This window comes from Girardinichthys multiradiatus, chromosome 10 (genome assembly GCF_021462225.1).
Source record: "Girardinichthys multiradiatus isolate DD_20200921_A chromosome 10, DD_fGirMul_XY1, whole genome shotgun sequence".
In the NCBI taxonomy this organism is placed as follows: domain Eukaryota; kingdom Metazoa; phylum Chordata; class Actinopteri; order Cyprinodontiformes; family Goodeidae; genus Girardinichthys; species Girardinichthys multiradiatus.
This window is the reverse complement of record NC_061803.1, coordinates 25,553,886-25,578,309: the sequence shown is the minus strand read 5'-3', so window position 1 is coordinate 25,578,309 and position 24,424 is coordinate 25,553,886. Positions and strand designations below refer to the sequence as shown.

The 24,424-nt window shown below is 39.4% G+C and overlaps 1 protein-coding gene across 1 annotated transcript in view; it reads right to left on the bottom strand.

The window, feature by feature from the left end:
* LOC124875510 (arf-GAP with dual PH domain-containing protein 1) overlaps positions 1 to 21,133 on the bottom strand; it is a 57,875-nt gene extending 36,742 nt beyond the window's left edge. Inside the window, exons 1-2 of the mRNA XM_047377723.1 lie at positions 20,730 to 21,133; positions 5,857 to 5,984 (exon numbers count right to left, since the gene is read on the bottom strand). Of these exons, the coding sequence (XP_047233679.1) occupies positions 5,857 to 5,984; positions 20,730 to 20,820 (219 nt within the window). The 5' untranslated portion in view covers positions 20,821 to 21,133. The remainder of the gene's footprint in view (positions 1 to 5,856; positions 5,985 to 20,729) is intronic.
* Positions 21,134 to 24,424: the final 3,291 nt, after the last annotated feature.

The following is a 24,424-nucleotide window of genomic DNA, read 5'->3' as shown; positions in this document are numbered from 1 at the left end:
ATTTGGTTGCATGTGCTGCAAAAATACAATTTTATTATAAAATAAAATACAGCCAAAAAAAGGAAGTAAATGAAATGTTGTTAAGTATATCTACAATATACCATCAGGAGAGAAACTGCATTGCAGAAGACAAAAAAATATCTCGGGAGATATAAAAACATCGAATCATACACATAATTTTCAGCTAAGATATTAAAAAAGCCAGCTTGAAGAATAGAACACCTTCAATATGTTCAAAAAAATGCTTTCACTGCAGTGGAACATGTGAGCTTCCTGCCCTCATTTCCTCCATTGTGTGCTTTACCAAAAGATAACTTCGGAGCTCAAACTGAGCTGAATGAATCCCCCAGCACACATTCTCTTCTCTCCTGAAGTGCTCTGAGAGGGAAGCAGTGCTTTGGCATGCTACTGTGAAGGTCAAAGCAGCAGGAAATCCAATTAATGACACCAATTTCAACAGAAGCCCCTAATTTTACATGTAACCTAACTGTTGAAAAAAAGATGATGTATTTCACTCTTAGGGTGCAACGTCATTGTAACCTCTTTTCCATATGCAGTGGGCAGTTTTTGTGATGCACACTCGTGAAAAGAGTAAGTTCGGACTAAAGCCATGCACTGGACTATGTTTGTATTCCCGCTACTATCCGCTAAATTTCTGACAATCACTGTCCGCTGCTGGTGTCTGTCTCCTTCACTCCCGCCACAATATTTGTGACCGATCCTGCCCACTCCCACCTCTTTAGGAAAAATTGTGCTCTACACACCTAGAGGATTCCTATTTAATCTGGAAAAATAGCCTACTGTTGTATAAAAAGACACTTTGCCAAGCCAGAAGAGCTTATTTCTCATCATTAATAGAAGAGAACAAGAATAATCCTAGGTTTCTCTTTAGTACAGTTGCTAAACTTACACAGAGTCATAGTTCTGTTGAGCCATCCATTCCCTTAGCTCTTAGCAGCCATGACTTTATGGGATTTTTCTTAAATAAAATTGTTTCTATTAAAAAGAAAATCTTTGACATACTCCTGAAGATGTTTACTTCATCCTCAGCAAGTGAGACAACATTGGTAATAACTGCAGAACCTAATCTGTGTTTGGACTGTTTTGATCCTGTGAAGCTTCCTGAGTTATCAGAAATATTAGCTTCATCTAAACCTTCAACTTGTATATTAGACCCAAACCCAACCAAATAATTTAAGGAAGTGTTCCCTCTGATTACCAGCCCCATTTTAGGTATGATTAATCTATCCTTAGTAAATGGATATGTACCACAGGCTTTTAAGTTAGCTGTAATTAAACCTTTACTTAAGAAACCTTCGCTTGATCGAGATGACTTGAAAAATTACAAACCTATATCCAATCTTCCATTCTTATCTACAATTCTTGAGAAAATAGTTGCTAATCAAATGTGTGAGCATTTACACAGCAATTATCTGTTTCAGTCAGGTTTCAAAGCTCATCATAGCACTGAAACAGATCTACTGAAAGTCATTAATGTCATGGAGTGACATTTTGGACTTTGTGGGTTCTTTGATGGTTTATTTTGTAATTTAGATTTTCCTTATGGCTCTTTGTTTATTTCTTAGGTTATTGTTTCTATGTTTCCCTCTAGTTTCTCTGTTTACTTTAATTCATAGTTATTCTAGTTCTTTATTTCCTCCTCTGATTTATTCTCTTGCTTAGTTTGTGTTTTCTGTCCTTTCACTCTTCCTCAGCCTTTGTATTTGTTTCAGCTGTTCCTGCTGCTTCCCTGCCCCCTTGTCGCACCTGTTCCCTGTTTCCGTTGATTATCTGCTTTTGTTATTTCCCCAGTATATTAGTTGGTTTGGTGTCTCTGTTCTGGGCGGGTTCCTTCTGTTATTTGTGTTCGTCACTACCCCTTTCCCTACCATGACTATGCTTTGTCTATGCTTCGCTTGGAGACTTATGCTACGTTTTGCCATGAGTACCTGCAGTGTTTTTGTAAGTTTTGGATTTTGTCTCTGATTCATACCTGCAGTGTTTTGTTACGTTTTTGACCCGTTTGAGAATAAACTATGATGCGGCTACCGAGCTCTTGTCTGCACTTTGGTCCGACCCAAAATCCTCTCACGACAATTAATGCTATTCTCCTAGCCTCAGATAATGGGCTCGTGCCTGTCCTGTTAGATCTCAGTGCTGTATTTGATAAAGTTGATCACAATATTATCTTAGAAAGGCTGGAACATGCTGTAGGGCTCTGACAGCCCTAGCTCTGAGAGCTGAAGATACTCAGCTTTACTTATCCATAAATCCTGATGAACCCAACCAGTTAGATAGACTACAAGCATGTCTTGAAGATATAAAAACTTAGATGACTTTAAATTTTCTTCTTCTAAATTCAGACAAGATAGAAGTTGTCGTCTTTGGACCGAAGTCTTTAAATAAAAAAAACTGCTTAGTCAATCACTTAACCTGGATGGCATTAAATTGACCTCCGGTAATAAAGTAAAAAACCTTGGTGTTATTTTTGACCAGGACATGTCATTTAAATCCCATATTAAACAGGTTTCTAGGATTTCCTTCTTTCACCTCTGGAACATTGCCAAAATTAGAAATATCCTATCCAGGAGTGACGCTGAAAAACTAGTCCATGCATTTGTTACTTCAAGGCTGGACTATTGTAATTCTTTACTATCAGGATGTTCACAAATTGCAGTTAAAAGCCTTCAGCTGATTCAAAATGCTGCAGCAATAGTTATGATGAAAATTAAAAAGAGAGATCATATTTCTCCTATTTTAGCTTCCCTTCATTGGCTCCCTGTTAAATCCAGAATAGAATTTAAAATTCTCCTCCTCACATATAAAGCCCTTAATGATCTAGCTCCATCATACATCAGAGATCTGATTGTTCCATATGTTCCTAACAGAGCACTTTGTTCTCAGACTGCAGGTTTACTGGTGGTTCCTAGAGTTTCTAGAAGTAGAATGGGTGGCAGATCATTTAGTTATCAGGCTCCTCTCCTGTGGAACCAGCTCCCAGTTTTAGTCCGTGAGGCAGACACCCTGTCTACTTTTAAGGCTAGGCTTAAAACTTTCCTTTTTGATAAAGCTTATAGTTTAAGTGGCTTAGGTCATGCTGAGCTATCTGTGTAGTTATGCTGCTATAGGCTTAGCCTGCTGGAGGACATAATGACCACTTTCACTCTCTCTGCTACATTCTCATACTACTCTTAAATTTTGCATTATTTGCTGTTATTTCAACTTTTAACTTTATGTTCTCTTTTCTCTTCCTAGAAGCTACACCTGGCCTGACTCTGTATCTACCTGTGACACCTTCCAGGAGGGGGGCATCGTCCAAGCTTCTGCTGCCAACAACTTAATGCTCACCTTCTACCGATGATACACTTGGCCCTGTTTTCAGTGTTTAGCCTAAACTGGCTCAGTTATGGCTGAGGTGCAAACACACCCTCCATTTCTGCTACCTGTATGACCCCTTTTATTTTCCAATGGTTATAATCAGTCTGACAGAGAGAGGAATCCCAATCCTTGCGGTTTTTAGTATAAGAATGACCATCAGTGGGCTCTACATGGACAAACTTTATCAGTTTATTATTTCACTTAGTGCCCCTACACATAGCCCATTCTAAAATGACCAAACTCTAACACTCAGTTTATTCTAACCTCCCCAACAACCCCGCACCATTCCAAACCCTTTGTGAAGTGCCTTGAGACAACATGTATTGTGAATTGGCCTTTCTCACTTATTGGGTCTATTTATTTTCATGACTATTTAAATTGTAGATTCGCACCAGAGACAACAAACATGTGAATGAACACACATGGAATTATGTAGTAAACAAAAGTGTAAAATAAAATTTTTATATTTTAACAAAATAGCCACGCCTCTCACCCATAGACTGCTGGAGATAGGCACCAGCTCCCTCGCGACCCAATATGGAATAAGCGGTAGAAAATGACTGACTGACTGACAAAATAGCCACCCTTTGCTTTGATGACTGCTTGGCTCTCATAGCATTCTCTCCATGAGCTTCATAAGGTGGTCACCTGAAATGGTTTTCCAAAGAGTCTTAAAAGAACTTCCCAGAGGTTCATTCCAGCAAAGGGCGGCTTTAAGGATTCTAAAATATAACATATTTAAAGTTTACCAGTAGTACACTATTTAAAGTACTGCACAGTTGTGAAGTGGAAGGAAAACTATAAAGGGTTTTATTGAGTTTTTTCCACAAATAAAATCTTAAGTGTATGACATGCATACACATTGAACCACTTTTACTCAAAAAGCCCTAAAATACAGCACAACCAAATGCCTTCAGCAGTCACCTATGTAGTAAGCAAGGCTAACTAACACTTGACCATCCCCTTAAAAGTGGCAGGTATAGCAAGGAGAACATTAGGCAGAAAAGCAGCCAAGGGGCCCTTGGTAACTCTAGAGGAGCTGCAGAGATCCACAGCTTAGGTAGGACGACCTGTTAAAAGGACAACTGTTAGTCCTACACTAGTAAATCTAGCCTTTATAAAATAGGGACAAGGAAAAGGCTTATGTTCAAAGAAAGCCATTAGTTCAGTTTGCAGTTTCTCACAAACCATAAAGAGACACATCAAAATGTGCTGGTGAGAATAGACCAGAACGTTATGGCCAACATGCAAAATGGCGTGCAGCAGAACACTGCACATCAGCCTAATCGCTGTGTTACGACCCCTGCATGACCCTTGTGGTTAGGTTGGGCATTTACCTTTCATACGCAACACTGATGAGTGATACGGGACGACCTGGTATGGCCCTCAGGTTTTTTAAACTCTGACTTCTGAACTAACCTCTCTCTGCTCCTCCCCAGGGGCCTCATGTACGAAAGAGTGCTCAACTTTCATACTAAAGGTTTGCGGTAGGGAGAAATTCTGAAACTTGCGCTGCACAAAAAAAGTTAGATGTTCAAAACTGTGCATAGACATGTCACCGCACACATAGCCTTCATACATTACACTTTACAGTGAATTTGACATAGGTACATGTGGTGCTTGGACCGTGCGGTCTCTGCCCATAACTACATATGCAAAGTAATACAAACACCCAAAAGGCACCCACCAAGTGTTCAAATAACCATGGTAATGACGCCACCAGGTATGCTGCTACCTTATGCTTTGTAGGTTTTTTTTATTGCACATTACAACACCTACACATACATCATTCACTCATGCACACCGTACACCACTGATTTCACTTACTTTTACACTTTACATTGAAAACGTTCAACGTAACCTTAGTTTGTGTTAAATACATGTATATTTCAAAACTCTTATTACATGGTTTGTCTCCCTTTGTGATGTGGGTTTTGAGCCGGATTATAATACACTACATGAAACATGTTGGTGGCAGAATCATGTTGTGGGAATGCTTTTCTTCAGCAGGGAAAAGAATGCTCTCAGGGCCTGCAAAAGACTTAAGACTTGGGGCAGAGGTTCCCCTCCAATAGGGACAAAAACACTAAATATGAACCCAGAGTTGCAATGGAATGGTTTAGGTTAAAGCAGAATTATGTGTTATAATGGCAAGTCAAAATTATAAAAAATAAATAAATAATAAAATTGCAGGCCAGAGCTAAATTTTATTGAGAATTTGTGGCAAGACTGGAAAACTGATGTAAACAGATGCCTTCCAACCAATTTGACTGAGCTCGAGCTACGAGCTACTTGGCACAGACGAATTGATAAAATATGTCTCTAGATGTACAAAGGGAAAAATTGGTTCTACAAAGTATTGACTCAGTAGGTCTCAAATCAAATGCGTGTCATAACTATTTACATTTTCCTTAGTAAACACTTGAAAAGGCATGAATACTTTCCTTTACTTCAGTAGTATTGCTGACACCAGCCTACCTCCACCTCGCCATCATCCCACGTGTCCTGCACAGACTTGACCCGGCTGATGTGAGGGATGCTCCGATGAAGGAGCGAGCAGGCCTGGCAAACAAACACACCCAGAGTCAGTGACGCCCAGTCTGGCTCTGCAAGACAGAGAGAGGGAGAAGGGAGAGAAGGGGGAATGAATTAGAGATGTGACAGACCTTGAGCAAACGCGGAGGTGAAAGGAGAGAACGTAAGTTCAGACCGAGAGGAAATTAATTCGTTGAAAGTGCAGGAGGATGATGGCGAAAGAGAGAGTCACAATAAAGAAGAAGGTGCCGCAACACAGAGAATAGCATCATGGAGTCTGGGTAATAAATACTGGGATTGGCTGGTAGCAGTGCTGCTCAGTGGTGACAGAAGCAAATGTGGAGGGTCCATGCGGGAGCAGTGCAGCAAGATAGCATTTCATGGAAATCCTATTTACTGTAGTGCTCTAACAGGAAGCAGACCACCTGAGATCTGATCAGAAGCCAGCTGAGGCAGTTATCAGGTTAGCTACATTACCGCACACACACCCACACCCACACACACACAGGGAAACACAAACTAGCTCCTACATGACAGCCTTACATGTAAAAGTGACAAGAAAAACTCCACACAATCATTCACGTACCCTCACAAACACTCAGAATGTGACCTGAATCTGTGGCTGGACATGAACTTCAAGTGCCACAACTATTTAATCAGAAGTCGGAGAACGTGGCGTAAAGGAGCATCATAACACAGCAGGAACAGTGTGTTCCCCCCACACACAGAATTAACAAAGTGTTCAAGAAAGAGCAGGCAGCATAACACAATGAATGTTAAATCAATGTGAACAACATCACAGGTTCTGTGCTCAAGGGTCTACATTTGAATGTCTGAAGTTGCTTGCCACTCAGACACTCTGAACACACAAAAGCATTAATGTGTCTTTTTGAAGTAGACATTAAAATAACTCAGAGATGGAATATTTAGAGACAATCATTAGAAAAGGGATTGAAAAATAAACTCTATTTAGGGTCTCATTCACATTTACAAAAAAACCCACCATGGATTTCTTCCTGTTAAACTAAGATTACTAAGCAAAGCTTTGCTCAATGTCAGTTGCACCCAGGCCTCTCTGTGAATAAATCAAATGTCTTTCATTAAAGGTCTGTAAGGACTCTTCTTTACCACTATCACACACACATGCACTTATACACACAAACATGCACTCGCAGATCCACCCATGCTTACACTAAAACACGTGACCTGCCATTTAGCTGTGAGGTCATCTCAGTCTGAGTGAGAGCTTGTAGATGAGCAGGCAGCACAGATTACCATAGCTGCATGACTGAGTTACCACAAACACACATATACACACACACACACACACACACACACACACACACACACATACATATAAACAGAGAGCGGTCATAACAGATGTGTGAATGTACAAAACAGCAAGTGGAAAGTACGGTAGCACCACGCAAAGCATTCAGATTTTTTTATCACATTACAACCAGAAACTTTAGAGTATCTTTTTGAGATATCATCTGACAGACCAACACAAAGTAGCATAAAAGCGTTTTGAAAGGGACGAAAAAAATAAAATGGGATTTTCAACATTTCCCTCTTCCCATTAACTCTGAGGAGTTTCCTGTCTATGCTGAAGAAATGGAACCCTGCATTACTCTGCCCCCACCATGTTTTATGTGGGGTGGGTCTGCTGTCTGCCTATGGTGTCTGAGAAATGGCTTTTAATGTGCTACTGCACACTGGATTCTGTTGCAGAATTTAAAGATAAACAAAAAATCTCTGTTGGTTATGTATCTGCAATAGATCAGTTGTATGTCTGGTGCATATTCAGACTGTCATTTGCATCATCCTAGTGGGAAAATAATGAGCCGTACTGTCAGCTGAGGTTGTGACCCTTACATGTCTAAACAAAACACCCAAGCCCGAGAAGATGCATTTGTTCTATTGGCTTCTTTGATTTTACTTAATGTGTGTTTACCTTCAGTTCAAGGTGCTTTTGAGAAATAAATTATGTTTTCTTTCTGAACTTGACCTTCTTTTCAAAGGTGAAATGTAATCATCAGATATTCTCTTTGATAAACCTATAATTCTACAGACTGTTCTGATTTTATTGCTCCAATTTGAATAGGAAATTTTGCTTCCCAGGTTTGTCAACAATTGTAATGCAAACACAGAATCATGGCAGATAATTTTGAGTTGAGTAGCCTTAATTTAGATGGTCATCATATGTTACATCATTATGTATGCCTCAATTAGAGATTTAGATTTTCTTAAGGTCAGATGTTATTTAAATGAGGCTGTTCAAAACCTTAAATCTTCATTTATACATCCCATATAAGCACCTTTAAATTTGCAAGAACCACAGTCTGTAAGTGAAAAAAATGGCAGAACGGATTGACAAAACTAAAATGGTACCTGAAGTACTTCACCATCTCCACACTTTTAATGTTGCAATGATGGTTATCAATATAGAAATAAAATGTTAAATATATATTTTTGTTCACTGAACGCTAAAAGGATGTGAATAGTTTTAAATATGGAGAAATAAGAACATATTGGTGTTGTAAAGGCAGATAGAAACAAGATGTGGTTTATTCTAACCTGTCATGGGAAAATTCACTTGTACAGGCTGTGCTGTGATAACAGGATGTCTGGATGTTATGTGGGATGAAGCTGAATTTGTAAAAGAAAAGAACTGACATACAACTCTTTGTAGACCTGGAAGGCATTTAGATAGACATTGGTGGGCTCAGCTTACTGTTCTCTTTGGGTGTTCATATAATTATTAACAATTTCATTTAGACGTGTAGCTATCATTAAATCACCCACCTAACAATTTTAGGCGGGTGTGTCACAAATAAAAACTATACTGGCAAACAATTAGCTATGCCTTTGTTGAGTATAGACTTGACAAAAAGCATGTACATACTCTGCAAGAACAGGGAAATTAGCTCCATTCACTCGAGGCAGCAAGAACAAGAACAAAGTCCTTGCTGGCTAGGACATTTCATACTTCGCAAGAACTAAAGTGCAGAACCTTCAAGAAGTGTTCATGTGAATGCTCCAATTGCTGTACACCCACCTCAATATTTCTTGAAATCCAGGCAAAAAACAAGTTCTGCCCAGAACATAAGAACAATTTGCAAGAACTCTCAAACCAGAACTGCAAGAACAAAATGATGTTTTTTTTTTTCTTGGAGGAAGACTACATTTCTGTGTTCTTGCGGATAATATATTAGCTTTTAATCTTTGAACACATCTTTATGGTAGCTCAGCAGAATCTGAAAGATGAAAGGGTACTTTTCTACTTGTACAAACCTACATCTAATGTAGAACTGGATAGCAGTTTCCTGTCTCATACTAAAACAAACAAAAGCTACCCAACTAGCTAGCATGCACTAATTTACCTATAGTTATTACAAGTATTGTTTACTATTCAGATATATCTAGATAGTAGATATCATACCTTTTACCAACTGTCATGTAATGTAGAGCTAGCTATATTTAATGAGTAAACTTCTCTACACCATAAATACTTACAACCAAAATAAATTGCAGTAAATGCAACCTCCCAACTTATATTCTGATAAACGGAGTCGATTTTCAGTCATACCAGTCCTGACTGGTGACTGGCCAGTCTGGAACTCAAAGCTCCAATCTTGTTCTAGTCGGTGAACACCATACAAAAGTACAACCAGGTAATGCTGACCACGCTCTTCAATGTTGAACTTATTACTGCAGGAAGAAGAGTCAAAATTAGCTCGTTTCCATCTGATATATTTAAAAACAAAGTCAAAGGGAGTGCAAAAGGTGTAAGACCCTTCTATAGCTTTAAGAGTTAGACTAGGGCAGGCGTTGTTCATTTCACTTCATCCCTTTTGGCCATTCCACACTCAATGGGAGCATATTAAAAGTGACAAACATGCTTCAAAGACAGGGCTTGATGTTACAAAAAATCCACATAACACAACAATATACCATCATACATGGCATGATAGGAAACAATCGGCCAGTTAATGATGGTAACTTGTACTAATCGCTACAAGATACCAAAGACAGTTTAAAATGTCATCTTCAAATCATTTTGTCTTTTTTTTTGCCTAAATAAAACCCTATGTGACCTGTCCAGGATGGTTGGTTGGAAAACTCTATAATATAGTGACAGCTTTCTCACAGGTTTGGTGGAACGTGGCCTCTGCTCTTCTGATCTAAACAATTTGTGAACACAGGTACAAAAACAAATGTGACTGGTGTTTGAATCAGAATCATTAAGTACACAGAACATGAAGAAATTAGGATTCGTTATTGATGGATGGATGGATGGATGGATGGAAGGAAGGAAGGAAGGAACAGGCTTCTTCATACACAAATACACCACAGATATGAAACTTCACCTCTTTATGTAACAAGGACTTTCACTGTATGGGGTAGGAACGCGGTCAAAAGAAATGTGTATGTAAAGACGGAAATGTGTGCATATTAGTCAATAGTTGTGCATAAGTAAAATCCAAAAGAGGTATTGTATAACATAGGCCTTTATAGCTACAGCTGGGTTTTTTTTTTTCTGCATTTCAACAAACATCTTCATCACACCTCAGAGGACTGCTGAGGCTTTTTAGGTTTGAATAACTTCCCTGTGTCCTTTGCAGAGGGCAGAACCACGATGCTGCTGAGCTACAGAGAAACCCTGCCGTATAAGCTCCCCGCACAGCCTCATCAGAGCTCACCAGCAGACAAAGTTACAGGAGGGAAAAACGCAAAGGTAAGGAAGGGGAGAGGAAGAGTGACTAAGCATAAAAATTTACAAGCAGTTTAGTTGTTAGCATTTTCAGAGCCATGATTGCTAGAACTGTTTCTGTTCAGTAAATGGATGCCGTATCTGTGATGGGAGGACAGAAGAGAGTGGTGCTGAGGTCAGCCAGGTTACTGCTGATGATGAAATAGCCTGGTTTAACTATGTAAGCTGGCAGACATGCAGACTGTATGTTATATGATGTCATGCAGCATCCATATTAGGTAATCTGAGCTTTCAGGCAAACTTGATTAACTGCTACAAGAGGTGAGACAAATAGGCTTTGGTACTGTGTCTAAATTTGTCTTGATGATAGGATTTAATTAGGCCACTGCCCAGTACAAACAGATATGCTTTGTTATTAAATTAACATATATACACTAACACTCTTATACCAAGAAGCTAAGCTACAATTTTCTGTGAGCTCCTGAAAAAACTGTTGAGACTAGTCTGTAAGGTTGGTTTAATTTTTAAAAAAATCTTTCCTGGCCCCTGGAGAGTGTTTACAATACATCCTGCCTTGCTTATGGAAAGTGGGATGTGTGTTCAACCAACAGAAACGTGAAAACTAAAAAGGTTTGCTTACAAAACTGTCAAAATTCCCCACACCCACGTAGTAGTCAGTTTTTTTACGTTCTGTTTATGGCCTCAGTGAGGCATAGTTGTGGTGAGAAGTAGACATGAAGTCATCAAGTCATCCTTGTTACAAATGTCATCACAATAACAGCTTTATGAGCTCAGAAGCATCTATAATCTACGGTACATCTTAACACTGATAGATTTAGAATGTCTGTCTTGATATTAACTTAGCTCTGTGTTTGATAAAGTTGATCATAACATATTGATTGCCAGACTGGAAAAATGGGTGGGACTGCATAGTAATAGGGATGCACCGTTATGAAAATATGGGCCTATATCGAGATCTTATATTAATATTGCTGTTATGGCCAGTTACCAATATTTATATTATATGTATTTCCCTACTTTTCAACACAGTGAAAAAACAACCACACCACTGACATTGCTTCTCTGCCTCATTTGAACACCCCAGTCATGCGCTGCATCACTATCACTGTCACATGCCCAAACAAACCACAAGGCCAATCCGCTCCCTAAACACATACAGAAATGGAGAGATGGATATAAATAACTGATTATTAATAACAGCCCAGTTTTTGTTATCAGACCAATACTGATAATGACTAACTTCGGCCAGTACCGATGTTAATGGCAGTATATCGTGCATCCCGATCTGGTACTGATTCAGATATTATTTGGCAGACCGGGACTACCTTGTCTCATTTAGTAATTACAAATATGGGAAAACAAACGCAGGCATGGAATTCCTCAAATGTCCAATCTCGGCCTCCACTTAGTTAACATCTGCAGGGGTTGGACAATGAAACTGAAACACCTGTCATTTTAGTGTGGGAGGTTTCAAGGCTAAATTGGACCAGCCTGGTAGCCAGTCTTCATTGATTGCACATTGCTCCGGTAAGAGCAGAGTGTGAAGGTTCAATTAGCAGGGTAAGAGCACAGTTTTGCTCAAAATATTGAAATGCACACAACATTATGGGTGACATACCAGAGTTCAAAAGAGGACAAATTGTTGGTGCACGTCTTGCTGGCGCATCTGTGACCAAGACAGCAAGCCTTTGTGATGTATCAAGAGCCACGGTATCCAGGGTAATGTCAGCATACCACCAAGAAGGATGAACTACATCCAACAGGATTAACTGTGGATGCAAGAGGAAGCTGTCCGAAAGGGATGTTCGGATGCTAACCCGGATTGTATCCAAAAAACATAAAACCACGGCTGCCCAAATCACGGCAGAATTAAATGTGCACCTCAGCTCTCCTGTTTCCACCAGATCTGTCCGTCGGGAGCTCCACAGGGTCAATATACATGGCCGGGCTGCTATAGCCAAACCTTTGGTCACTCATGCCAATGCCGAACGTCAGTTTCAATGGTGCAAGGAGCGCAAATCTTGGGCTGTGGACAATGTGAAACATGTATTGTTGATGTAAATATTATTGAGCCACTTTGGGGTGTTTTGGAGGAGCGAGTCAGGAAACATTTTCCTCCACCAGTATCACGTAGTGACCTGGCCACTATCCTGCGAGAAGAATGGCTTAAAATCCCTCTGACCACTGTGCAGGACTTGTATATGTCATTCCCAAGACGAATTGACGCTGTATTAGCCGCAAAAGGAGGCCCTACACCATACTAATAAATTATTGTGGTCTAAAACCAGGTGTTTCAGTTTCATTGTCCAGCCCCTGTATCTCATAGCTAAGATTATAGAGTATGACAACATCTCTCACCATATTTATGCTAATGAAACTCAATTTTATGTCTGTGTTATCGCATGCACAGCCCACAACAGACACTTAGTCTCTGTGTTCATAATATCAATAAGTGGATGGGTCAGATTTTTCTTTAGCCTAATGCAGATGGGTTAAAAGTCATTGTTATTGGTCCCAGAAATGGGAGAATAGAAATTAGTGCCGAACTAGATTAATTGTAACTAAAGACCACAGAACAGGCAATAAACCTTGGTGTGGTTTTGCGCTCAGACATACAATTTTAACACACACAAAAAGTCTGTTACTAATTCAGGTTACTTTCCTCTTAAAAACATTGCCAACATAAAGGGTTTCCTGTCAAAATGGTCTAAGAAAAACTGGTGCATGTTCTTATCTTCAGTAGATCAGATCAATGGTGTCTCTGTAAAAAACAAAAAGAAATCATAAAATGCTGCTGCCAGAGTCCTAACCAACACCAAAAAAATGAATCATACCATTTCTTGAATCACTCCACTGGCTACCTGTTTGTAAAATGATAGATTAAAAAAATTCACCATTCCTTTATAAAGCACTGAATGGTCTTGGGTTGAAATACATTTCTCAGTGCTTGTCAAATATGAACCATGTAGACCCTTCAGGTCGTCAAGAACCAGATTTCCAAATGTACCCAGGACTAGAACTAAATATGGGGTGGCAGAACTGACCTTCTATGCTCCAGCTCTGGACAAAACTACCTGAAAACGTTAGATGCATAGAAGTCGTTGGTTCCTGTAAATCAGGACTTTATGCCTCACTGCACTTTAGATCAAAGAATTTCACTACTGGACATTTTCACCGATCATTGATGAGTGATTGAAGCTTGAAATTAATGGCCGACAACACTATTCTTATAGAGTGTAATGATCTCAGAACAGTGATTTTTAATATTTTTTTATTTATGTAGCTGTTTTGAAATTGTAGTTTGAGTGTTTGACATATGGAGCTTTCCTATTGTCTATTTAGTTCACATTTAAAGCACTATTGATTGCCTTGTAAATGGATAGTGCTATACAAATAAACATGTCTTCTTAAAATCCAAGAATAAACTACTGTTTCCTAATCATTTTCATACACACTGATCCAAACAGTTACCTCAAACCTTTCTTTTCTAGTTCACAGCGGAGTAAGATCAGGTATACAAATGTAAATACATTCTGAAGAAATTGTAAGTTTTTGAGCCGATGCAGAGCTAAAAATTAAATAAGATCTCCCCAATTGTATATCTGCCATGCGTTTCAGTGGCACAAAGTAAATAACAACACATTGCCTTTCTCTGCATCTATTGCATCTGCTGCAATTTGATCCTCAGCTAAATCAAGCTGGCATGTACAGGTCCTTCTCAAAAAATTAGCATATTGTGGTAAAGTTCATTATTTTCCATAATGTCATGAGGAAAATTTAACATTCATATATTTTAGATTCATTGCACACTAACTGAAATATTTCAGGTCTTTCATTGTCTTAATACGGATGATTTTGGCATACAGCTCATGAAAACCCAAAATTCCTATCTCACAAAATTAGCATATCATTAAAAGGGTCTCTAAACGAGCTATGAACCTAATCATCTGAATCAATGAGTTAACTCTAAACACCTGCAAAAAATTCCTGAGGCCTTTAAAACTCCCAGCCTGGTTCATCACTCAAAACCCCAATCATGGGTAAGACTGCCGACCTGACTGCTGTCCAGAAGGCCACTATTGACACCCTCAAGCAAGAGGGTAAGACACAGAAAGACATTTCTGAACGAATAGGCTGTTCCCAGAGTGCTGTATCAAGGCACCTCAGTGGGAAGTCTGTGGGAAGGAAAAAGTGTGGCAGAAAACGCTGCACAACGAGAAGAGGTGACCGGACCCTGAGGAAGATTGTGGAGAAGGGCCGATTCCAGACCTTGGGGGACCTGCGGAAGCAGTGGACTGAGTCTGGAGTAGAAACATCCAGAGCCACCGTGCACAGGCGTGTGCAGGAAATGGGCTACAGGTGCCGCATTCCCCAGGTCAAGCCACTTTTGAACCAGAAACAGCGGCAGAAGTGCCTGACCTGGGCTACAGAGAAGCAGCACTGGACTGTTGCTCAGTGGTCCAAAGTACTTTTTTCGGATGAAAGCAAATTCTGCATGTCATTCGGAAATCAAGGTGCCAGAGTCTGGAGGAAGACTGGGGAGAAGGAAATGCCAAAATGCCAGAAGTCCAGTGTCAAGTACCCACAGTCAGTGATGGTCTGGGGTGCCGTGTCAGCTGCTGGTGTTGGTCCACTGTGTTTTATCAAGGGCAAGGTTAATGCAGCTAGCTATCAGGAGATTTTGGAGCACTTCATGCTTCCATCTGCTGAAAAGCTTTATGGAGATGAAGATTTCATTTTTCAGCATGACCTGGCACCTGCTCACAGTGCCAAAACCACTGGTAAATGGTTTATTGACCATGGTATCACTGTGCTGAATTGGCCTGCCAACTCTCTTGACCTGAACCCCATAGAGAATCTGTGGGATATTGTGAAGAGATCGTTGAGAGACTCAAGACCCAACACTCTGGATGAGCTAAAGGCCTCTATCGAAGCATCCTGGGCCTCCATAAGACCTCAGTGCCGCAGGCTGATTGCCTCCATGCCACGCCGCATTGAAGCAGTAATTTCTGCAAAAGGATTCCCGACCAAGTATTGAGTGCATAACTGTACATGATTATTTGAAGGTTGACGTTTTTTGTATTAAAAACACTTTTCTTTTATTGGTCAGATGAAATATGCTAATTTTGTGAGATAGGAATTTTGGGTTTTCATGAGCTGTATGCCACAATCATCCGTATTAAGACAATAAAAGACCTGAAATATTTCAGTTAGTGTGCAATGAATCTAAAATATATGAATGTTAAATTTTCATCATTACATTATAGAAAATAATGAACTTTATCACAATATGTTAATTTTTTGAGAAGGACCTGTATAGTCCAAAACACTCCATGGTGTTAGTGCTGCATACACATCTCCATGAAAAAGTTCATTGCCTCTTACAGATTTCTTCCGTTTTTCATTTTGGTCACACTTAAATGTTTCAGATCATCAAATTAATTTTAATATCAGACAAAAAAAAAATCTGAAGAAATACAAAATGCAGATTTTAAATGACGATTTCGTTTGTTGAGGCAAAAAAGCTATCCAAACCAACCTAGTCCTGTATTAAAAAGTAATTGCCTCATAAAAACCCAAAACCTGACTGAGTCACCCTTTGACGGCAATGACTGTCATCAACTTGCAATGAGTCTTTTTTAATCATTGTGGAACAATAGGCTATTGGTCGATTTTTCTTTGCAAAATTGTTTTAATTGAGCCACGTTGGAGGGTTTTCAAACATGAACACCCTGTGTAAGTAAGTAGCACAGAATCTGATTGAATTTCTGACTATCTTGAGCCTTTCAGGTATGGACATACTGGTGTGCTTCGGATCATTTTCCTGCTGCTTAACCCAAGTGTATTTGAGCTTAAGGTCAAAATCTGATGGCCGGGATTTTCTATTAGAGCAGATTTCATGGTTCCTTCAATTACCACATGTTGTCCAGGTACTAAAGCAGTAAAGCAACTCCATATCATTACTACCACCATGTTAAACTTTTGGTATTATGTTTTTCTTCTGAAATGATTTATGCCAGATGTAACAGGATGCACACCTTCCAAAAAAATAGCGTTTTTGTCTCATCTGTCCACAGAATTTTTTCCCAAAAGTCTTGGAGATGATGAAGATTTTTTTTAGGCCAGTGTGAGAGAGGCTTTTGTATTCGTTTAGGTCAGCAGGGATTTTGGCCTTGGAACTCTCCCATTGATGCCAGTTCTGCCATTATTTTTGATTCATGAACTCTGACCTCAACTGAGACAAGTGAGGCTTGCAAGATTTTAGATATTGTTCTGGGTTCTTGTGGAACCTTTGGATTAGTCGTTGACTCGCTCCATGTAATTTTGATAGGCCAGCCCTTGCTGGGAAGCTTCACCACTGTTAAATGTATTTCTTATTTGTGGATAATAGTTTTCACTGTGGTTTGCCGGAGGCCCAAAGCCTTAGAAATAACTTTTTCCAGATTGATAGATGACAATTAGTTTGTTTCTCATCTTTTTCTAATTTGTGTTTTTGAATGTTAGTTTTTGAGATCTTTTTGCCTTCTTAATGAGGTCAGATAGTTTCTATTTAGGTGATTTCTTGATTCTAGAGGACAAAAACAAAAAGAGCAAATACTTTTTTACCGCATTGTAAATAAACATGTTATTTAAATGTCTACACAGAAAGATTTATTTCTTCAGGCCTTTCAGTTTTGAAGATGCTTACAAAATAGGAAGGCACCACATACAGCAATGAAGGCACTAACCACCACACCAGCAATCAAAAGTTAATACAAAAAAAAAAAAACTCTCACTCATTAAGAATAAAAGAAAACTTAATTTAAATTAGCTTTTATTTCGTTTTGTTAAAGACGCATTTTTTGTTTTTCACCTTGTAAAATAATTATTTAAGTGGAATGGCAAGGAGGAGATTAGGTTGCTTGTTCACGTAATTTAAGCATAGAAAAGTTCATTCATTCATTCATCTTCTATACCGCTTATTCCATAGTGGGTCACGGGGGAGCTGGTGCCTATCTCCAGCAGTCTACGGGCAAGAGGCAGGGTACACCTGGACAGGTCGCCAGTCAATCGCAGGGCAACACAGAGACATACAGGACAAACAACCACACACACACTCATTCACACCTAAGGGCAATTTAGACCAATTAACCTAACAGTCATGTTTTTGGACTGTGGGAGGAAGCCAGAGTACCTGGTGAGAACCCACGCGTGCACGGTGACCCCCGGCTGGGAGTTGAACCAAGGACCTTCTTGCTGTAGGCAACATTCTACCAACTGCGCCACCATGCAGCCCATGTTCAATACAAATTATTTTTCTAACATTACCATATTTGTAACCATATATAACTAGTAACATCCTCCTAACAATTTTGCTTAAACTTACTCTAGAATAATTCATATTTGCTTCCTTTTATGTGTTGAGATAGTCTTCTAAGGTTTCAGATCTACTGAGAAAGCCTTTTCTTCTGAAAGAGCTAGAGAAAACGCAGCAGGCCAGATAGTACCCTGTCCTCCATGCTGGGACTGAGTCACCAAACTAGTATCAATAATTAATGTCCTGACCACTAGCAGATGTGAAATATAAGCCTGGGAAAAGAGGTTTTCCTTAAATGTCATGAAATAAGCCTCCTGATTATGAAAGTGAAAGTGAAAAGAAAAATGGTTGATTAATTAACAACACAGCTTCAGTATCAGTTTTATTTCAAAGCAATCAGCAACAGAATTTTTTGATAGGTGAGAATGTGGTGTTATGTGGGGTCAGAATCTTACCCACAGTACACAGCGCTAAATGTCATCTCAACATGAGGAAACAGAAAGGATCTGACATGAGAGTCAAGCTAACAGCTCGTCATACTGGGACAGGCTCCAAAGCAGATTTCTGTCTTCTTTAAAAACAGGTCTATTTTTGAAAAATTCATATTGGTTTATGCCAACATTTTTACACCACCATTACTTTCACATTAGATGGTTGTTCACATAGAAGTGTATGGCATGGCAGAAATTGTTTTTACAGAGTGAGTTAACATATAAAGTGTGACTATGTTAAAAGTAACTATCTGAGGCAAAATTAAGCTGATGTAAAAGCCAGGAGAATTTTATTTTGAAAAGCAACAAAGAGAATGCCTTTTCAGCTATAGCTGAGAGACGCACACACGTTTGTCTCCACTTACTACTAGGGACACTCCACAGGTGCAGGTTAAGCCCTTATCCTAACTTTAATTATTATACCTTCCTTCATACTAGACGAGGACCCAGCTCTCCATGAGCTACACATCTTATTAAAACAAGGCTTGATTGTAAATACATTTGGAAAACCTCCAGTCATGACTAGAGGTTGGCCAAAATATTGGCTTATAGATTGCTTAAATGGGACTGAAATTTTCCATTTTAGAAAAATCATCCAATATACTAACACACTAAAGTGGTCAGTGGGACACCAGTTTGTGTGCTTCTAAATTATAAACAAACCCTCAACAGATGAAACTCATTGAGCGAGGAGTACCAAGAGACAGAAGGTCCCAGAGCCCTTAACTCAGACTTTACCATCAGTACTGGGGAATCTCTTCTTCAAAGGCTGTGTGTGAAACACGACACATATATAAACATGATATGTGTGAATCACCCGAAACATGTTCAGGGAAAAATACCCTGCTTCAACAGACAGCTTTAAACCTACCCAATGATAGATGTTTAATGGCCAAATAAATTGCAGAGTTCTGATCCCAGGTCAAACCCTGGGATCAGAGGATTACTGGTTATTGGGTACCCTGATTTTCAAATATCTGATCTTCCCACAGAAAAAAAAAACAAAAAAAACATTATCGACTGACCTGAAATCATGACACTTCCATTCTCTTAGCAGTCTCCAACATGTTATTCCAAGTTTTCTCATCCCTGAGAAGCTGGCCTGTACCCACACCAGACACTGCTCAATTTGTCAGCATGTTGCCATGACAAACCTACTATGTTCGACACAAATAATATAATGCCTCAGACTCTGCCCTGACACAACTCTGTGACCTTGTCAGGAAGCAGCAACATCCTAGAAGACACCACCCAATCACAATGCCATCAAATACTACATGACCATGTCATATCTCTACTTACAAAGAACATCCACATTCTTCATTCCGAATAATGCAGCCTTTATAACTGAATGCTTAACCCTACTTATCCCAAGTCCATGTGTCTACACATGGATGGATGGATGGATGGATGGATGGATTGATGGATGGATGAAGAAGTGGCAGGTGTCTGATCAGACTTTGGTCTCCATCATGTTAAACTAGAATAATAATAAACTAACACATACAGGAAGATATTATTCTCATTTCTGTGCTCAGAATGAAACCCATCCACATCTTCAAAGGACCACAGCTCGGACAAAGCTATCTAATTTTGTCAGAGTACCGCTGGCTTCAGCGATACGCTCGGCTAGAGCCAGTCCTCGGAGAAGCTGTAGCAGGGCCAAAGAACAGGCATCCTGGGAGGGCTCGGCTCCAAGCACTGGGCGTTCAGCCCGCAATTTAGCTTTGGTGGCCACGCCGTAACAGTGAGGGAAAAAGAGGTACGGGATAAAGAGAGGAAATAATGAAGGGGAAAGATGGACTGTAGAGAAAAATTGTGAAAAATCAGTTAGGTGCCGTAGCCAATAATCTGGAGCATGTAAAATATTTTTCTTGTTAAAGTGAATTGTAAATATGGTGCAATACAAACATTAAGTACAAGCCTAGGGCGCTGACAGTATATAATAACAAACCACACATAGGCTACACACAGTTAGGCAAAACAATGAGAACACACCTACACCCACACACCCACAAAGATAACGGTTTTATGGATTTATGGTTCAGACTTAGGTCCAGAGTCCGTCCTGTTGGACCTTCTTCTAACTGCAATAAAAAAAATATACACATATATATTTTCTTCGTTAACCAAATGGATCAGATAGGAAATATGGGACTTAATAGCTTAAGCTGTCTTATCTCCCCTCCTCCTGCTGCACAGCAGCTTCACATTATTCCTTCTGCAGCTGCTGCTGCTGCATGAACTGGGGCACCACCGGCTTTTGGGAGATGGAGAGCGGAGCGTGTCCTACCTGGATTACCGCAATCAGCGCACATTTCGTTGCCAGGTCTCGCCAGCACGTCTTGCAGCCGCAGCTTGTTCCCCTCCGCTTCTAGCGCCATGGTGCCTTTATCCGTCCAGCCTCACCGCGGTGGGATGAAGCCTGTCCGAGAACATCCGCCGCTGGAGTTCCAGACAGAACGAGCGGCAGATCACCTGTCACCTCCGATCTGAGCTGGAGCGGTGAGAAGAGAAAGGAGCGGGGGAGACTGAAGGATCCGTGCTGACAAGCCTCTGTCTCAGGCGCTCTTTGATTGCTCGGTTACCTTGTCTCGCTGAGTGTATAATAATCAAGCCTATAGAATACCACCACAGCCTCCTCCACCTCCTACTCTGCCCACCTTCTCCCTCCTTGGAAACGTCTTCTAGAAGTGAGACATCTAGCGGCACAATACATGAATTGCACTTTGTAAAAGAAAAAGATATTTGTCACGGAAGAATTGTTGAACACTATAATATTTTACGTTCAGGGTTGTTTCTTATTTGGTTAGATTATTTGCACACAAGAGGGCAGTGTAGTGCCATAAACAATAGGTATGGTTACCTTGCCCTCAGGTAGAGAGAGTGGTTTGATTATTGACAGCTAAACACTGTTTGCTTTTGTTTGCTCAGTGTTTGGAAACCATAGACATGTTTTACTTACTTTTTGCTAATTTTTAAGAGGAATGTGAATTTATTTGTATGATTATACATTATTTCTCCTTGTACAAGATTGTGTACAGAAATATATTTTTTATGTTAAAATGGATTAAAACATGTACAGTTAAAATCTTAAGTTAATGTAGGAATTTAGTAACTTCTAAAAACTTCTAAAATTAGCTTGCTGAAGCAAGCATTTAAATTCAATTTATGTAACCTTGTTTATTATTTAAGGTTATTAACGTATAACTCATCAACCAAAGAAAATCAAAAGACAAAATGGCTGGAGTTGTCCAGCATCCTCTATTGGGTGCCATGCCTAGTCAAGTTTAGGCAAAGAGAAAATAACCTTAACAGAAGGTAAAATTCAACAGCTATTTTGAAGGTGTTGTCCCTTTTACTTTTTTCACCACAAAATAAATATAAATCAGTACGAAGTGACAGCAGGGCAATGGTGAATTGAAAGCAATGCTGGTGGTTAATCATGCAGAATCTTATTTACATCTGATGTGGAACACAGATCTGGAAATGACAACCAAGCCCTAGTTGACCTAGTTTCACTCCCCAGTTTAAAAACCAGTTGGATTTGCTAAGTGATCTAGACTACTTAGTGACTAGGCTAACTGCTGTTGCAAGATAATCATATATTAATTGTTCAGTGTGTTGATCTGATGAAATACAAATTAGCTAAACTGCAAATATAAAGTGTTTTTTTTTTTGGGTCTTTTTTTTTACTGTCTGTTATACAAGACAGACATTTTAGATTTTGGGGTTGGGGTTAGTGAGGACAGTTATGAATTTCCCACATGGAATTCCATTGTTGGAATTCTCAAGGTCTTTGCACAGTACTGCTCTGTTAATTTTTCCAACCCAACACTTCTGAAATTAGAACACATATAAAACAGCATGATTATATTAATAAGAATGTGTCAATGGACAAGATTTTTTTTTAACACAAACTATTTTGAACTGTCTGTCAGTGTGGGGTTCTTGGGAAACAGTACTTATTAAGGTGGTAAGTTTGAACCCTTGGAATCCAAATGCTTAGGCTTAGTTTTTACATTAACATTGACTCGCAAAAGTGACCGAGTTTTTTTGGTTAGCAAAAAAATTAGAATGCGCTTACAGGTAATTATTTTGAGCTCTACAACAAACCTGATCAGGCTTCACTGAACCTCTTCCACGGGATGAAATAAGAAATGGCAAAAAAATAAAACGTTGTATAATAATGTTAAGGTCCATAGATTATGTTAATGGCTATCTAGTTAATCTAGTTAAGATAATATAGGCCCTTTACCTGCCAACTAATTGGTAAATAACAAACTGACAGAATTTTGTTATCAAAATAAATAAATATTGAAGAACTTCTTAGTGATTTTGAGTTTGTTTTCATTTTTTATTCCAGTCAGTCAGTCAGTCATTTTCTACCGCTTATTCCATAGTGGGTCACGGGGTAGCTGGTGCCTATCTCCAGCAGTCTATGGGCGAGAGGCGGGTTAGACCCTGGACACGTCGCCAGTCCATCGCAGGGCAACACACATACAACCATGCACACACTCATTCATACACCTAAGGGAAATTTAGAGTTACCAATTAACCTAACAGGCATGTCTTTGGACTGTGGGAGGAAGCCAGAGTACCCGGTGAGAACCCACGCATGCACGGGGAGAACATGCAAACTCCATGCAGAAAGACCCCAGGCCAGGAATTGAACCCAGGACCTTCTTGCTGCAAGGCAACAGTGCTACCAACTGCGCCACCGTGCATTTTTTATTCCAGTTCTTTTCAATTCCAAATTAAGCTAAAAATTTAAATCTGCTATTTCAACCTAAATATTGCTTGTTAATCCAGTTTATGGCTCATTGTTCTCATCCCACTCTTTGGTAGCCTAAACACCAGGCATTAAGCTGAACTTTAACCAATTTTGGGGGGTTGAAAACCAGACATTGCATGGCAATATTGAGGCTACATCTCAAAACTTCAGCCAGGAATGTAAAGCATGGGAGCAATTTGTTTTCCAAATGGAGAGCAGTCCTAGGCCATTAGTGACAAAGTGGTCAACAAAGTCAGTGTTTGGAGTGAATATCACAAATTACTGATGTAAGTCACATAGAAAATCTGGGCAGAGATCAAACCATGTGTGAGCAAGGTGGCCTACAAATCTGACTCAGGTTCACCAATTCTGTCAAGATAAATGGACCAAAACTCTACCAAGCTATTGTAGGAAACCTGGATTCCCACAATATTTTACCCGAATCATTTGTACACCTTTGAATTTGAAGAAAGTTTAAACCTTGTCTAAAAAAGTCCTACTCTTAATATTTTGACTGTTAGCAAAAAGTAGAATTTTGGTAATCGTAACTGACTTAAACCAAGTAAAGGTTTAGTATTTTGTAATGTCAGAACAGAAAAAATCTACTGCTTTCAAGTGTAATTGTGGGTCATGGCGTGGACTATAAGGCAGCAGAATCTTAAAGTAAGATTGTGAAGTTCAAACACAGAAAAAACATGACTGACAGAAGAGGATTTGCCATATATTGTACCCTTTATAAGCGAATGTTTAAAATATAAAAATCGTACTTACTGAACAATAAATATTTAAACTTCTCTGAGCTCTCCCCAGCACGACTGGGATGTTAATAAATATCTACGTAAATATATTATTTTTGTCTCTCTATTGTGTTCCTTATACCTTGACTCTCTATAGAGTCTGTTATGTCATCACAAGCTTTACATCTTTGTTTTTATTTGTATATTTCACTTATGTCCTTAGGTTACTGCTCTTATGCATCTTCAATGAGAACAGCTGTTAGCTCATTTTCATAAGTTTCATAAGTTATTAAATTTAAAGAAAATGTAGACCTTTTATCATTCTGTGTGTTTTTGCGCATTTATTGGTGCGTATTCACTTTGCTGGCAACTCCAGATCGTGACCTTCAGGGCAAAAGTGAAAACATCATCGATGTAATCTGGCATCGACACTCGGCTCGATCGACTCGATTGCTAATGTCTGTCTGCTGACAAAAA